This window comes from Manis pentadactyla, chromosome 18 (assembly GCF_030020395.1).
Source record: "Manis pentadactyla isolate mManPen7 chromosome 18, mManPen7.hap1, whole genome shotgun sequence".
NCBI classification, from domain to species: Eukaryota; Metazoa; Chordata; class Mammalia; order Pholidota; family Manidae; genus Manis; species Manis pentadactyla.
The window spans coordinates 24,238,882-24,255,975 of record NC_080036.1 but is presented as its reverse complement, the minus strand read 5'-3'; the positions used below and the strand labels follow the sequence as shown (position 1 = coordinate 24,255,975).

Sequence of the window (17,094 nt, the reverse complement as noted above, 5' to 3'; positions counted from 1 at the left end):
AGGGTGAGGAAATGATAGGAGGAGGATGGCAAAGAAGAAAAAAGAAAAGAATGAAACTGACGGCAGTGACTATCAGTATGAACCAGGTGGGTATCACTTTAAATCCTCACAACGCCTCTGAGACAGGTGTCAGCGTTACTTCATGTGAGGAAGCTGAGGCCTAAAGGGTCATCTGCCCAAGCACGCAGCTAGTGGGTGAGAAGGTCAGAATTTGTACCCAGACCAAATTCCAACACTTCTGTACCTCTTTCCACTCTCCACAGCAATACCCCCTCACAGTTTCAAACTATGAATGCATTTAAATCATGCAAACTGTAAGTGGTATAATATTCATCAGAAGCTATCAGGCATATTAGGTTTTCTGTTATAAATTTTATAGGATCCACAGCAACTTTTCAACTATAGAAAAACACAAATTAAGAGGCCACTCTTCAGCGATGGGATTACAGCACCTAAACTGAGTATCACCAACTGGTCCCTCAAAGTTTATGTATGGAGTACAACAAAATTCACTAAGACCAGAGTGAACTGCAACCAATTTCTCAGCATTCTCGCTGTTACACAGCACCCAACAGCCAATCAACCTCTGCCTTCTCTCCTTGTCTAGCATGCTGCAACTCAAGAAAAACCTCAAATTTGATGCTAACATACATGTAAAACCCTGTCAAATCAACTACAGACAAAAACCTTTTTTCCAGTACTAACACTAGTCACTGAGACGGAAGTTCAAAGGTAAGTCTTGTTGAGATACAGCAAATGGCCAGATCAAATGTCAGAACGAACAATGAAGAACAACAAGGCATCAGGTTGGAAGCAGTTACTCACTTCTGGCTGCCCAAGCACCATGAGCACCGCAAGCCCATCGTATCTGGGTCCTGGCTTCATGCTGCAGCTTTAAGAGTAGAGAAAAGCAGCCCGCTCAGCCCTCCTGGCCTCCAGAAGGCATGTTTTGCTGAGTCAGCTCCTGACAGGAAGTAGAGCTCCTAGTTCCCCATTTGGGGGCTTCTGCAATATCGTCCATGAAATCCCATCACCACATCAGTGTCAAACCTCAAGGAGTCCTACAAAATCAACCCCAACTCCTCTGAAATGGAGTGGGAGAGGTTAAAAGCCACAGAAGGGGAGGGAGGGAGGGAGAGAAGGGAATCATCGATCCACCTCAAAACGAACAGGAGGCTGTGTTAATGTGTTTGCAGGGAACTCACTGCTAGACTAGTTACACGTTCATGCACATGCAGATTCAGGTGAAATTTTAGCATTGATTTTCTCCTCAGTTTTTTTCTTCTTCTTTTTTCTCTTTTTTGATAGTACTGCAACTCTGCCCTTAACTAGGATGGGAATACTGCAAAGGAAAGAGGGCACATAATTTGAGAACTACTATGTATCAGCAATGCGTTACAAATTCTATGCTGTTACATTAAAAACAGAAACATTTTAAAGGTAATGGTTAGAACATGAACAGGCAAGTCATTCAGACTTGATTTGGTTCCTTACTCTGATGTCACCCTATGACCTTGGGCCAGTCACTTAAATTTCTCTGCAGTTCAATTTCCTCATCATAAAGTAGGAATACTGGTTTGCTGGGAGATCGAATGAACTCAAATGTGAAGTGTTAGCATAGTGTTTGGCATCCCAAAGAGCTCAGTAAATTGTGACTAACTAGTATACTATAGGACTGGTGCAATTCTAATGAACAAAAAAAGAAGGCAGTTCCTGAATATGAGACATCAAAAAAAAGGAGGGGGGGGGCACAGAGACCTTGCTCACAGGGTAACTGTCAGAAACCTACATCACCTACCACTATTTACTCCCCAAAAATCTGAGTGGAAAATGGGGCTCTGTTCCCCTGTTTCAAGGGATAGTTACAGTTGTGGGGTGAGGATGACCAGGAAAAAATATGCCAAAAACTATATGTCATATTTATATAAAGCTGAGTGATCACTGTATTTCTAAATGAATCTTCTTTCCTGGTTCTCTAAATAAAAGGACTTGCTATGCTTCTAAGAACTTTACAATCCTGTTCTCATTTAATCTTAATAGACCTATAGGGTACATGTTATCATTTCCCATTTTATAGATGAGGAAACTGAGGCTCACTGATGATTAATGGTGATGTGCCCAGGTTCAGCTTTCCTATTTTTAAGGACAAATAGCTGAATGCCAATTGAACACGCATGTGATCAACAATCAAGTGAATGCAGAGGCTACCATCACCAATACAAGAGCTATGCTAGAAATAAGGGGTATTCTCTAAGTATTCTCTATAAAATTTAAAATACAGGTCTCCTTACATGCTTTTTATGCAGAAATCCTATTGGCCAGTTAAAGCATAAATGCTTATTTATTATAACAGCAAAATGCTACAATAATTAGTGAGTGCAAAAACTTTTGATGCTGTACCTGAAAACAAAAGTTTTTGAATGGTTAAATTAATAGAGAAATAGGCTGACAGCTAATATGAATATTAAGAGAGCATGCCCTGTCTACGTAACTTTAGGAAGAATATTTTATCTTTTTGAGCCAACATATGTTCATAAAAATTTAAATGACACAAGGAAGAATTAACAGATATTAGATTATATAAAAACTCTAAACCTGATTAGCTTTTTGAACTATCATTCATAACGTGAAATAAACATTTATTGAATAAATTTTAAAAATTGTATAGATCTCTTTCCATTTAGGCCATGTGTCTTTCAAGGAAAATTCTATTTTTAAATTATTCTTCCTTTAAAAGAAAAAATCTAAACGCCAAATGTCAGCAACTCCAAATGCTTCCAATTTTCACAAGAAGGAAAAATGGCCAAAATCATATGGTCAAAACAGCTATGATAAACCATTCCAATCCAGATATAAATGTGTTAGGAAAAAATGAAGTATGCCATATATATTTTATTTTGCTAATCAAATGTCAAAACAACAACTTTAATAAGAATACAGCTCCTTATAGTTGTAAGGATACAGACACTAAATATTTGAGCAAAACCTTGTCCAAATGATTGTTTTACAATGCTAACCAATTTCAGCAGCTAATGTATTTTTGAGATTCACTAAACCAAGAATTCTAACATTCCTTCTAGAAAACATGTTACTGAAAAATCTTTCCTGAATTGTAATTTTTTATAGCCCAACTACTTATATTACTGATATGCCTATAGAACTGACTGTGCTATTTCATCAACCAAGAGCAATCTAGAAGCTAGTAAAGGTAATAAGTTATTGTTCTTCCACCATAAGGTCAAACTTTTAAAAGAGAACTTAATTTTAGTAAATGTATAGAATTAACTATATTTTATACTATATCATATTTATAGTTGTACCATACAATTTCATTTTGTGCTGGTGATATTCGGCTTTGGCCAAATATTGATTTTAGGTAAAATGTTTACTCAACATGCCTACTTTTTTCCTTGCTTCAAAATCATATTTATTTCTGTTAATAATAAACGCAGATAAAATTTTCAAGTCATTATTCCTATTGGTATGCCTTTAAGGAAACTTCAAAACTGACCAATAAAAACAATGTATAAGGTTACTAAGGGTTAGCTTTTCAGTGGGTGGAAAGTGCTAACTGAGCCTTCATTTTCTCACATACACCTTGTCAAGTCCCATACGCCAGGCTCATGTTTTCTTCCACAAAGGCCTATACTGAAGGCAGACATGTTTTCAAAAGCACATGCTGTTGCCATAGAGAATTTGCTACCACGGGGTAAGCTGTGTAACTTCACAACTCTTTGAAGAAAAACACCAAGACCTAAGGTTACATGGCACCAAGAAAAAAAAAAACAGGCTGGGGCCATTTGCATGTATACAGGAGGAAGAAAAAAGGAGTGTACAGAAGACAGAAAGAAACGCAAGACATATGGAATGGCTTTGCTATTCCAACCAACTTCCAACACCAATCCATCTTCTTAGAGAGTCCAAGGCAGTGTAAAAGTTCATGAGTTTCAGAGTTACATCCTGGTTCAAATTACTGCTCCATTACTTAACAGCTGTGGCGACTGCTTTGTGAAATGAGGGAATATGCCCACCCCCAAAGGGGTGAGGGGAAAATGAAATATACAAGAATTTATATGCAAAATGCCTAGCACAAATACAATAAACGGTAACAAGTGTCACTGTTATACAAATACAAGTTATTATCTTCAGAAAGTACATTTTGCAGTTTTCCAGCATGTTGCCAGACAGTGCAATCCTGAGATTACAGTTGAAATACTTAAATAAAACTTGAAAAACTATGAATATGAAATGTTAAAACCCTTAAAATGCTTCAGTTGAAACTTTGCCCCTCTCCCCCCAAAAAAAGGGAAAAAAGGCATTGAAAAAAAACAGAAGTATGCATCATTATAATCAAATTAGCCTGACAATGTTACTAAACATGCCTCCTCACCAAATTCTGTCATTAAAGTTTAAAAACAACCTAAAGACAGGCTTGTGAATAATGGCAAGTTACTAACCATCTGGCCTCAGGCAAGCTATTTTCCCTCTCCGTGTGTACAAGAATAATGAGTACATGAACTATAGCTAACACATCTGCTGACAGGTTTTCCAACAAGAACACATGTAAAGCACCAAGGCAGCCAGTATTCAATATGTAGTGAACTCTTTACAGTTTCTCCTCAGTTCTACTACCTTGTCTTTCTGAAAACACCAAGATCCAGATTATACAATGAGAAGAGGATGGGAGGGTGGGGGTGGGGGGGTGGGACGTACAGATGGATGAGACTTAAGCCAGAGAAATGTTTTAAAAAGAAAATACCCTCTCTCTGGCTCTTACTTTGAAGGTGGGTTTGTACACTTGTTTCATCCTCTCCCCTAAGCAAAAGCAAAGGCTCAAACTTGTTTCCTCGCAGTGGGCGACTGAGGATCCACCTGCTTATCAAGTACGTGAAGGGGACCCTGAGAAGGCAATCACTCTGTCAACAAAACATCTTGCTCCACAGCACCTGGTTCCATTGTGAAATAATGTACATTTGAGTGGTTCCTCTCCCGCCTGACCCTGACCCAGGTTCCAAGAGTGATGTGTCAAAAGGACCTGAGAACCTTTGACAGGCCTGGATGGCCTACCACGATACTAAACCATGACTGTCTGCTGTTCGCCAGGCTGGTTCTGTGCTCTGCACATACATGGGTCCCCTCAGCCTGGGCAGATGGTGGGCTCTGTGCCTGAGCCTGGTTCTGTTACTGTGTAGCCTTGTGACTTCGGCAACTTACTTCACCTCTTTGGACTCAGTTTCCTTGATTATAAAATAGAGATAATGATACCTAATTCACCCACTCATTAGGCAGTCCCGAGGATCAAAATGTAAAAAGACAGTTTGAGTATAACCAACAGTCCTTTTAAAACCCTATGATGGGTAACATAAATGTAAACTTGCAGCAAAAATCTTTTTTGCCTCAGGAAAGTAGAGGCGAGGAGTAAATGGGAAGTTTATAGCCCTTTTGCCTTTTAAGTGCTTTTCATCCTGCATCCCAGTGGCCTCTTCCTGAGCCTCTTCCTGTCAAATTTTTATTTGAGAGAGAAGAACATGGGCCTCGGGATTCCACAGATGTGTGTGTAATAGCAGCTCTACCACCTTCTATAAAGCCTTGAGATGGCTACTAGTTCTTTAAGCCTCCATATTTCATGCATAAAACACAGATAATGCCTATTTTAGGAGGGCTGTCATAACGTTGAAATGAAACGTTATCTGTAATGCACCAACCATGGTTGCTAGTACACTGCAGGCACTCCATAAAGATAGATTTGTTGAACTGATACTGAAAATGAGATAAGTTATGAGGACAAATACTTTTAAACTCACTCTTACAACAAATGAAATATTTCAGCACTCCTATTATGTCAACACTCCAGAAGTGAAGTCCTTCCAAGAAATACTCTTCCCATAAGGGCGGCAGCATTATGAGCGACTCCTCACCTAGAGGTCCCTGTTCCATCAACCCAGAGGCACAGATATCACCACATGCATGAGAAAGAAAAACTAATTTTTTTAAATGTTATTACATTAGGGAATAATTTCAAACTCTTCTCAAGTAGGGACATCCAAAGGCTAACTGAAAATACTTCCAAGACTTTGGCACTATGTAAGTCCTTCATGTATGAAAAACTGATACAGGTCTAGAAGGAAAGGAAAATTAAGGAAAGGGCAGTAGATAACATGTATGTCCTCACCGTGTCATGCCTTCCATGCACTCTTTCATTCATTTCTCCAGGCAGCCCACACTGAATCAAGTCCTTATTCCTCCCATGTTCAAACAGGGCACTGAGGCATGGGGAGAGTACACCAATCACCCAAGACCGTATAGCTTCAGAGAGCAAGACCCTGGATTCAAAAGGAGCTGCCTCACTACTGTTCTTCCCACTTCTTTACACACTTTCATAGAACTACCATCAATATTACAAAAAGCTCCTCCAAGTAGACTAATTTAAGCCTCACTGATGAGAGAACTATCATTGCACTGATTTGAGGACAATGTGTAAGAAACTTTCACATAGAGCACCTGACAGTTTAACGAAGTACCTGCACAAATCTCACTTGGTTCTGACAACCTGGTGCCACAGGCTGACTAGGGACTCTCCACAGAGATGAGAAACATGAGGCTCACGGTGGGTAAGTATCTTTTTCCAAGTCACAAAGGCTATTGTGTGAGGAAACTTAGATTTTCATTAAGTTCTTTGTCCCTAAACAATCCCCCCATACTTTACTGTCTCTCTTCAAGTTGCAATATTTATAGCCCCTATATTTGCTCCAAGAAATAACCATAATCTGTGTGAATAAATCCTGATTTTTCACAATGTATATACTAGGCACTTGATTGTCATTCTGGGAGATACTATCCTTTATTTTTTTTAATCAGATGAAGAATTGGAGGCTTAGAGAGTTAAGCCATTTAACATCCCTAGCAAACAGCGAAAATGGCACCGCCAAAATGCACACTTAGCCATCAGTGCCAGGCTCCCCCCTACCACACCCCAGTAATGGGCCCAGGTCCCCAGCCCTGTCCTGTGTGAGTAAGGTAGGCATGGCACCTGGAGGCAAGCCTCTCTATTCGTGGGCTCCAGTGCGGGCCTGGCCCAGCACCAGCACTCCCCTCACTCATGAGCCAGGAGCCTGAGGACATGGGCTCGCTCCCTACTGTACCCACCAGGGATCAGGACACCTTGCGCTGGGTGAGACGACTATACATCTCCCTAAAAGCAAGAATAGGCCAGGTACTCTGGGTACTCTTCCAGGGACAAGATTCTCAGGCAAGGTTGGTAACATTTTGTTTAAGGTGAATTTTCAGGTCATTTTTTTTATATCCTCCTTCATAATGTCAGAGCAAATGATAAACTAACACAGAACAGCAATGAATCAATCAAATCTCTCCCTTTCCTATCATTCAACTAAGTAAAAACTAGCAGTCACAGGTCACAGAAATGGGAAACTGTCCAAAATGTCCTGAACAGTTATTACTGTTGTAGGGGGTGGGGGGGGGGGGGTTAGCATCAATGTCAAGAGTTCTCTAAAGACATGGAGCCCAGAGAATCCTTCTACCTCCATATGCAATATAAATTTTCACATAGAAGTGATCAGTTTATCAAAATAAGCCTTTGACACACAACACAGAAAGGACTTGGACCCTAATGTTCCTCCTAACACACCCCTCCCCACTCAAAAAAAGAAAAAACAGGGTAAGAAGAATTAAAACAACAAATTTATTTTGGGAGGAATGTAAAAAGGAGTTAAACACTTTTCAGTTAAGACTGGAGTGTAAACTGTTATTTAATAAATCTGAAATGTATTATAACTATACTTTAATTTCATTTTAATTGAAAAGAGAAAATGAAAGAGAAAAGCCAAATGAAAAATTTTAATTTAAAAAAGGGGAGGGGTGGGAACACCCACCTCTGGGATTTCAGCCAGCTGTCAGAGGGCATCATATAGTGCAGCACCTCTTCTCACACACCTCCTTGCGAGTTTCACAAAACAGACTCTATACTCATAAACACATAGACTCTGCCTATAATTTCAAAGGATGTAGACCCCATGAAGCCTGTTCTTGGACCCCTTGTTGAGAATCCTAGGACAGGAGCGGGAGAAGCTCTGGACAGCTTCTGAAGGGACTTGGCTGCTATTTCTGGCCCTACCACCTTGTCATCCTAGCCCAGTGGCTGCCTCTCTACATCTCCGTTTCCTCATCTGCTAAAGATGATCTTTCCTGACTCTTCATGGTTCAAATTCCAGCAAAGATCACGAGAAGACTGAGAGACTGAGTAAAGTCACCTCTTTAACATCTTTTAAATTGCCGGTTATAACTCAGAGCACTTTTGAAGTGGCCAAACATAAGGAAGAATCCAGGTTCAGGGCTTGTTCTGCAGCAAGGCACCCCCACCTGGCTTCTGCAGTCCTGTCACAGATTTCTCAAGTGGCCTTCCCTTACCAATTTCCCTACAAATGGAGGTAAGTGGCTTTGCCACATGTAACAGAGCTAGTTCAATAAAGCAAGCCAAGAAACCTTCTCCAAGAACAAACGCACTCTAGTTTCCTTAAAGCCATGCTGCAATAACAGTCTTGTGACATCCTCATCAAGCATATAATGAAGCTGTTGTAATCGCTTTATTTCCCCATTTGAATGACAATCCTTAACCAACCCTGCTTCCCAGCAAAAACTCTGAGCTCTAAAATCAAATTCAGAGCAAATGCATTTGAACTTCATAATACTTATATTGAGGTAATTGTTTCAACTTCTGGAACAAGGCCTCTCTTCCTAAGACCACGAGACAAACTGCACTGGCCAGATGGGAAGTAGGAAGGAATGGAACATAATCACACTCTGGAATACTGTCACAGGAGAGCTCAAGTGTCCAAAGCTCACTGAAGATGAAGAGTGCTCCTCCCCCTGCCATTGTATCTGCAGCACCCATCAGAAACCCTCTGCAAAGAACCTCCATCTGTCTTGACTGGGAAAGTTGTAAGCTTGGCAGACAGACCAAAAAACCAAAGGCCTGTTTATACACTAGTAAGTAGCATTACATCCTGAGATCTCTTGTGGGCCCCTCCAGACTAACTGACCCCTACAGACAGACAGACAGACACACACACACCTAAAAATGGTAAAAAGGGCAATTAAATTAAGTCTAACAAGCAAAATAGCTGAGATTTTGGGAATAGAGACTTAACTTATGAGGGGCCCTCAACTGCCAAGGAACGTTTACCCAAATGTGTTTATTCTCATTCAGACTATGTGGTGGGAAAGATGCTAAAGACCATAAAACAGTAAAACTATATTAAACAAGAGACTCTATGCTCGAAATAGCTACCTTCTATAAATATTCCAATGAAAAGTGTTGGCTGTTGTAATGCATTTATTTATCTATTTATACAAGAAAAAAGAACTCTTCAAATGTTTTGTCTAACAACCTTCCTTCAAAGGGCTCACTGGAGAGTCAGAATGTGTAACAATCAAACCCACAGATGCAGACAGGATTTCCTACTGCATGTTTTCAGGACAACTAAGTTGCTTTTTACTAATACTCATACTATGAGACCATTGCTCTCAATTTTAGTCACAAAATTACATTCAAACCAAAGTTCAGTGATTCAGCCTATTTTCCATATGCAATTATTATATTAAAGTATTTGTTTCTAATTAACTTTTTCCAATCTTAAAGACAGACCAGAAAGAAATGTATGGCGCAAAAAACAGTTTTCTCTCTACTATACCAGGTTAAAATGGATATCTGGCGATGGACTGCTAACTCCACAGACAATTCCTATTCTGAGTTTCCGGTACAAGAGGCAAGAAGCAGGGAAGGTAGGGAGGTGGAGGAGAGAAAATGGCAATATGACTCACGTTTGTGAAGTGGTTAGCAGGAGCAAGCTTAGGAACGAACAAACGAATGCCAGCAGAAGGCAAGGCACAGAGCTGAGGCTTTATTTCCTGACAAACTTGCAGGGAGATGCCAAGTGGGCGGTAGGACAGTGAGCCAGGGGTGGGGCTAGGGGTGAGAGGAGGGGAAGGGGCGAATGGGCGCTTACTCAGTCAGGAGCTGGTGCAGCTTGTGATAGCCCCGCTCCAAAGCCAAGCTCGCTGGCGTTGCTCCTTCCTGGTTGTGGACGCTGAGAGCTCCACGGCCACCTGGCTTCTGTAACAGGAACCACGTCAACCTCAGCAGTCCCAGCCGCACAGCAAAATGCATCAAGGTCTCCCGAGGGCCACCACCTAGAAATGGGGTGAAAATGAAAGTAAGTGGGGAGAATGAAAACAAAAAGCAAACAAACAGAAAGACAGTTGGGTAAACACCACTGCCTCCGAGTACCTGTGATTCTGAAGTTACGCCAGACCATACAACAAAAACAATGCTATTGCGGCCAGTAGAAATCGACACTCAAGTAAAGACAAAACAAGTATGCGAGGTACAATCTCCAACGAGAAAGTCCCGCAAAAAGAGAATCAAGCCATTGCTATATTCTCACTTAATGCATTTGTTCAGCTCATTTACATATATATAAGCAATTTATGAGGGTGTCTCCACACATGTTCTTTTCCTTAAAAAAAAAACAGCCTCACAGCACAGAGATGCAAGGGCAACAGTTGCTGGGGTGTAGATGGGCATATCACAAAGGGTGTAATTACTTAAGAACAAATAAACACCCAGACAGGAGTTGGCTAAACACTAAAAACAGGTTCTGCTTGCTAAGTACACATAGGTCTTTTTATTCCCCCACTTTAAAGGCAAATCAAATTGCTGGCACCGCTAGGTTTTTTTGTTATTGTTTAATCAAAAAAAGAAATGCATCTCCAGGTATAAGAAAGACTAATTCTAAGATATCGTACCAGTAACTTCAAAAAGAAACCCACGTGCTTGGGCTTACTGCGCTTGAAGGGAGAGCCCCTTCTTGGTACAATGAGTCACTCTGAAAGCGGTGGAATGAGGAAGGGCTGTGGAGTTAAGACAGATCCCGGTTCAAACTTGGCATCTGCCATGTGTGTGGCCTGGCAGAATCCATTTTACCTCTCTGGGCTTCACTGTCCCTGCGTGGGCACCATCAGCCCACCCCCACGGGGCTGCTCCAGACGAGCAGAGGCCAGGAAACGCGGGAGGAAGGTTGGCGGAAGTAGTTGCCCCTGCAATGCCGGACACCTCTCCTTTCCCTGCTCCCTTCACTGTCCTTGTGGACATAAAATTACATTCGAGGACATGAGCACCTGTCTCTCTCTTCCTCGGGCATGCTCGCGTGCCCGTCCTGTGAGGATGGGAACTCTGGCCCCGCACAGCTGCGGTGACAGCTCCACATGCGGACTGGGCGTCACTCCACTGCAGGGACCGCCAATCAGACTGGAAAGGGAATGGTGCCGGGAGCTGGGCCTGCCTCCTGCCTCACTGCTTAGCTGGCACCTCCCACCTCCACGGCTCGCCTCACGTCTCACCTTCTTCACTGAGCGCACTCACACTTCTCGGACCCCACTGTCCTTACACGGAAGGCCTGGAGGCTTCAATACATGAATGCACTATAAAAATCAATCTTCAAACTTGTGCTTTTACACTGAACTGCACTGTTTTCTAATATCATGTGTGTATTAGACTAGTCTTCCTATTGCCAAGGTAAATTTCCTTGGAAACAAAAGCTATCTTTAATATTTTATACTTTCCCTATAGAACTATGTGTACTAATTCGGGATTTATAGGGTGGTCAACAGAGGCATAAAGCTGGAAAGAAGTCCACATTCCAGAAGAAACCACTGCATGTACAGGTACAAATTTTAATAATCAACACCTTAGAGCAAGTGGCAAGGCCAGACAAAAGGACAGAGAGAGGCTTCACAAAAGATCAAATATCACCATCTGACTTGCGCCTTACAGTTGTTCCAAGCACTCTGACATCCTTATCAAAAACAGAAAAGGAGTACAGCACCTACCAGCAAATACACAACTTAAGAGACCAGTTTTCTGGCCTTACCAGGCGATGTCTCCTGAGTTTTCTCTACACCCCCACCCTTTCTGATCCCTTATTTGCTAAGTCAGCCTGGCATTTCTGAGTAGAATTCCGACGACAAAGCTATGCACCTGGCTCAAAGTGGGCTCCCTGGTGGTGCACCTGGATCTCCCCCCAGATCTCACTCTATGGGCCTCAGTAGTTTTCAGGTTGCCCCCTTTCTGCAATCAAAAGGTAGTAAGAAAAGTAACATGGTTAAGACCTGCTGAGTGCCACGCACTGGCCTAGTTTCTATTAACATTTTTCATCTCACAAAGTCTGTGAGGTCTTGTTATCCTCATTTTACAGATGGAGGGAGGTAATGACTGACCCACAGCAAGAATCAGCAAGATTTGAAAATTCTGTCTCGAGTCTAGAAACCAGACCCTCTCCACTATCCTACCCCCTTCTAGTTAAAATCAAGCAATCGAGCAAGCTAGCTAATGCTGTGGTTTAAAAAGCAGCTTTTCATATGTCTTCCTCCAAAAATAAAAAATTTTAACTTATCTTCTATTATTGCTTTTATTTCTCTCGTCTCAGTTTAAACTCTAAGCACTAAAATTTAGGACCAATTGATATTCCCTACTGTATATAATCTGAATTTTTCTTCTCTCATGATCCTTTATCCTTTTCCTCTGTATTCTGAGTTTTATTCAACACTGTTTTTCACAACACTAACTGCACTTCCTATGATGTCGACTGAGTCCTTTGTCCCAGTTTGAATTGTGCCATGGGATTCTGGGCATCTTTGCATCATTTCAGTGAATTCCCTTTCCATCTTACTCTCCTCCTTGTGATGGCTTTCTGGCACATGTAATTAAAGCCCCTAATCAGTTGACTTCATAAGGAAGCTTATCCTGGATCATCTGGGTAGGTCTAAATGAGTCAGCTGAAAGGAATTAAAAGCAGGGCTGAGGTTTCCCCCAGAGGGAAGAATCCCGCCTGTGGACGACAGCTCCAGCCTGTGCTCGTGGAGTCCCACCCTGCTCAAGATGCCCCCTTCTGGACTGACTGGGATGACAGCACTGGCTCATGCTGGCGGATTTGAGTTTGCCCCGATCTTCTCTTCTGTTGCCCTATGAATTTTACACTTGCTTAACCAGCCCCCAGTCATGTAAGCCATGCCCTGTAATAAATTTTAATACATAGTTCTCTTACTGGTTCTGATTCTCTGGTTGAACCCTGACTGACATACTCATTAAACCTATTTTTCTCCCTGCTGCTTCCTTCTCTAATTTCATAATAGGTCTGACTTCTTCAAGCTTTTCAAGGACAAATGGGAAAATCTCTTCTACATTTTTTAAAGAGAATTATACTCGGAGAATTTTCCATTTCCTTACGCTGTAATGTTATTTCATAGGCCGTATGTTGGCTGGTTGGTTTTTCTGTTTAACCCTACTCAACCGGAAAATTTCTATGCAGGCCTAGCTTCTACCTACAGAGAAGGTAGCAGAAATTGTCTTAAGTCCTGCTTGCTCTCTACTTACAAGCTGGAAATACCTCCCATACACATTCCCTCAGATCTGCAGAGGAAAGCTGATGTGCCTAGAAGGCATTCAACCATGTTTGCTAGAAGGCTGAATCTTTTTCAAACTATCAGATTTCCTAACCAAAATGTTCCAAGTTCTGTGGACAACACAGTAATCAAAGACCACATGTACTTCTCCTATCCTACCAATCCACCCAGATGCCCTACACACAGCACTCCCTGAAGCTCTCTCTGGAATTCCAAAATCACTGTTCCTTCTGCTCTTCTGTACTGCCTCTTAAATAACCTGAAGTCCCTCATGATGCAGGAGTTCTCACACCCCACACACTCCATGGGGAAAGAAAACAAAAGGCCAGTGTGTGAAATGGGCTTTTAGAAAAATGACATTTGTAACCTTGTGAATAATCAAGGTTTGAGAGCAAAAAACCTTACGGAGCTCAAGTCCCACCATTCCTGGGAACTGCTTGTCTTGGAGTCAACAGATAATTAATCCTCTGCCAAGAAAAAGATCCCTTAGCAGTCTTTGTATGTTTTATTGTTTATTTTTAACAACTATGATAGATGAAAAAAATACACAAACACTAGTGCATGTAGCTAAACAAAAAGTCCCAAGGAAAGCTGTTAAACCATTTGGAAGGGGTGGGAACTAAAACACCAAACAATTACAGCGGAGGTTCTGTTAACCAACATCAGACACACAGAACTGAAGAGCATGGGCCGTTTTCAGTGCGGTCCTTCTTAACCCTGTCTCAGCCTTCTCTCCCCCCAGCTTCTCTTTGTGGAGAAGATTTCTGCCCCCAAAAGGTGTTTTCACTGAGTTATTATACAACCCTATGAGTAACTAAGAATGAAGACTTCCCCGGGATGTTTTTCCTCTTTGCCTTCTTCAGACCAAGTCTTCAGTGGCCCCCCTATTCATGTGAGAGTTGGCTGACTGGTACCATGTGGGAGTCTTGCTCACCATCTTCCCTGACCCCCAAGAGACTAAAGAGCTGAAAACAACTAAGGGAGACTCAGGAACTCAGAGGGAAGAAAGCCTTGCTCCACCTATCATCCTCCTTACCACTTCTTGCATTTAAGTCAAAACTCAGGCAAAAAGTACCCTACAGACATTGCCTTATATAACCAGAGATTAAACAACACTTGAAGAATTAAAATGGACAAACTCCCTCTTGCTCATGTTTAAAATCAAGAATAACCTTGGAAATAAGTAAAAGCAAAAGAAATAGTCTCATTCTGCTTAAAGAGCCTTCTTTTTAGTGCTATCCTGTTTTAGGCTTTCATAGGATACACTACCATCCTTCACCATTGCTCATGTTTTGTCTCTAAAAGGTTAGTTTATAGTGGTCATGGTATATTCAGAAGAATAGCTTACAAACTAGTATATACTATCCAGATACATTTTCCTTCATTTTATAGAGGCAGAAATTAAAAAACAAAAAGATTGAGAACCTTGAACAAACTTTGCAGTGAAGCCAGGATATAAACAAATTAACTCCACGGCCTGTGCACGTTCCATTTTACAGTATCAAATCAGAGTTCTTAACCTCATGTTGATGCCTGCTGTTCAGGGAGGCTATGCATGAGTCCCTAAAATAATATGTAAATTTTTTTCAGGTAGACACCTTCACGTATTTTTTTCCTGAGGAGAAATCAGAGCTATTTTCAAAGGTGTCAAAAACAAGTGCATCTAAACCACCAGAGTTGGGAGTATTAACCATAAATCTTACATGACTCTTTTGTAAAAGTATCATGCCAAACACCTGTAAACATCCTAGATTTCAACAGCAAGTAGTCCTGTTATGTAACAAGGTGCCCTATTTACCTGTTTTATTATCCCAGGCAATAAGTTTACTCTGTACCATCTCCCTTTAAATACCTTTGCAACTCACTGATGTGAGCTGAATGCTCCTTTACATTCATCCCTCACCAGCAAGCAAGCACCTCTTACCTAATGCTGCTCTACCCTTAAAAAATATACAGTGGTCATAGATTGCAGTCCACAACTGATTGAACAATTTAAACTGCAGAATGTGAATCTAGCACTTGAAATCAGATTTCTGATCCCAGTTGTTGACTTAAAAGCTGGTCTATCAAGTCACCTGCATGCATTTAGTCTTGAATATACCTAACTTGCTACATATTTCTTTGGTCTTTTAATTATTTTTTATTTATGGACAACAAAACTCACTTTCGGGCAATATACCATCCTGTGAGTTCAAACACATGCATAGATTCTTATAACCAAGACATGAAACTATTTCAACACCCAAAGAATTCTCTTATGACATCCCTTTGCAGTCTGACCTTCCCCTACTCCTAGCCCCTGGCAACTACTGACCTATTTTCAGTTCCTGTAATTTTTCCCTTCCTAGAATATCATATAAATGAAGTCATACAGTAAGTAAGCTTTGGAAACTGTTTTCTTTTTACTCAGCACAATGCATTTAAAGTATATCCAAGTTGTGGCACATGGCAATAGCCTATTCCTTTTTACTGCTAAGTAGTACTCCACCATATGGATGTATCACAGTTTGTGTATTCACTCAGTGAGGGAGAGCCTGGATTGTTTGCTGTTTCTGTGATTAAAAATAGTGCTGCCACCGGCTCATTTGTGCAAAGATTTTTTTTAAAGTAAAAAGAAGCCTTCATTTCTCTAGGACAAATAGCCAGAAGTGGGATTGCTGGGCCATATAGTAAATGTAGATAACTTTATAAGAAATTGCCAACTGTTTTCTAGGGTAGCTGTACCATTTTGCATTCCCACCAGCACTGTATGTGTTGTTCTGCATCCTTCCTAGCACTTGGTGTGTTTAATTTTAGCCTTTCTAATAAGTGTGTAATGGTCCCTTTTGTGGAGTATCCCCCTAAGTGTTTAGTTTGATTTAGCCTTTGCTAATATAGCAATACTTGAGCAATTTTATACAACAGAAACTGAGGAAGCACATGGGAAGTCCACAGAAATATTACAACTGGCCAGTTCCCTATTAAAGCAAGGAAGCCAGGGACCAGAGAGGGGTGATGTGCCTAAAGTTCAGAACTGTGCTTTTTCTAATACAGTTGACCATTGGAACAACATGGGTTTGAACAGTGCTGGTCCACTTAAATGCAGATTTTTGTCAGTAAATATATTGGAAAATGTTTTGGAGAGTTGTGACACAGAATATGAAAAAATATTTTTCCTCTAGCTTACTTTCTTATAAGAATACATTATGTAACACATGTAACATAAAAAATATGTGTTAATTGACTGTTTATGTTATCAATAAGGCTTTTGGTTAACAGTAAAGCCATTAGTAGTTAAGTTTTGGGGGAACCAAAAGTTGTATGTGGATTTTCGATTGTGCAGTGAGCTAACTCCCATGTTACTCAAAGGTCAGTTGTAATTCTTTTTAATCATGACAACATGAACAAATTATCCAACTTCTGAGCCTTCTTTAGGACAAAACAAAACCATAAAAGCACTATAAGCCCCACAAATAACTCATGCAATTCATCTTGATACTGAATTCCCTTATTCCCAATACCAGAACAGCAGGGCTGGAGGTAGTGAGCCCCAGCATTAGACTTCTGAAAAGGTGCTTATGACATTTCTACTGGCAAATATTGTGATTTTTAGATCTTAGCAACGCAGAGATTTCTCAG

The 17,094-nt window shown here is 40.9% G+C and overlaps 1 protein-coding gene across 11 annotated transcripts in view; it reads right to left on the bottom strand.

The window, feature by feature from the left end:
* Nucleotides 1-17,094, bottom strand: part of AKAP13 (A-kinase anchoring protein 13) — a 291,383-nt gene that overhangs the window by 149,592 nt on the left and 124,697 nt on the right. For 10 of the 11 annotated variants that reach the window (XM_036931888.2, XM_057494885.1, XM_036931885.2 and 7 more), the window contains one exon: nt 10,023-10,206. In XM_036931888.2, coding sequence (XP_036787783.2) covers nt 10,023-10,206 — 184 coding nt within the window. Of the gene's footprint in view, nt 1-10,022; nt 10,207-10,303; nt 10,519-17,094 lie in introns of those variants that run through there. The other variant, XM_057494886.1, reaches the window with a different exon arrangement.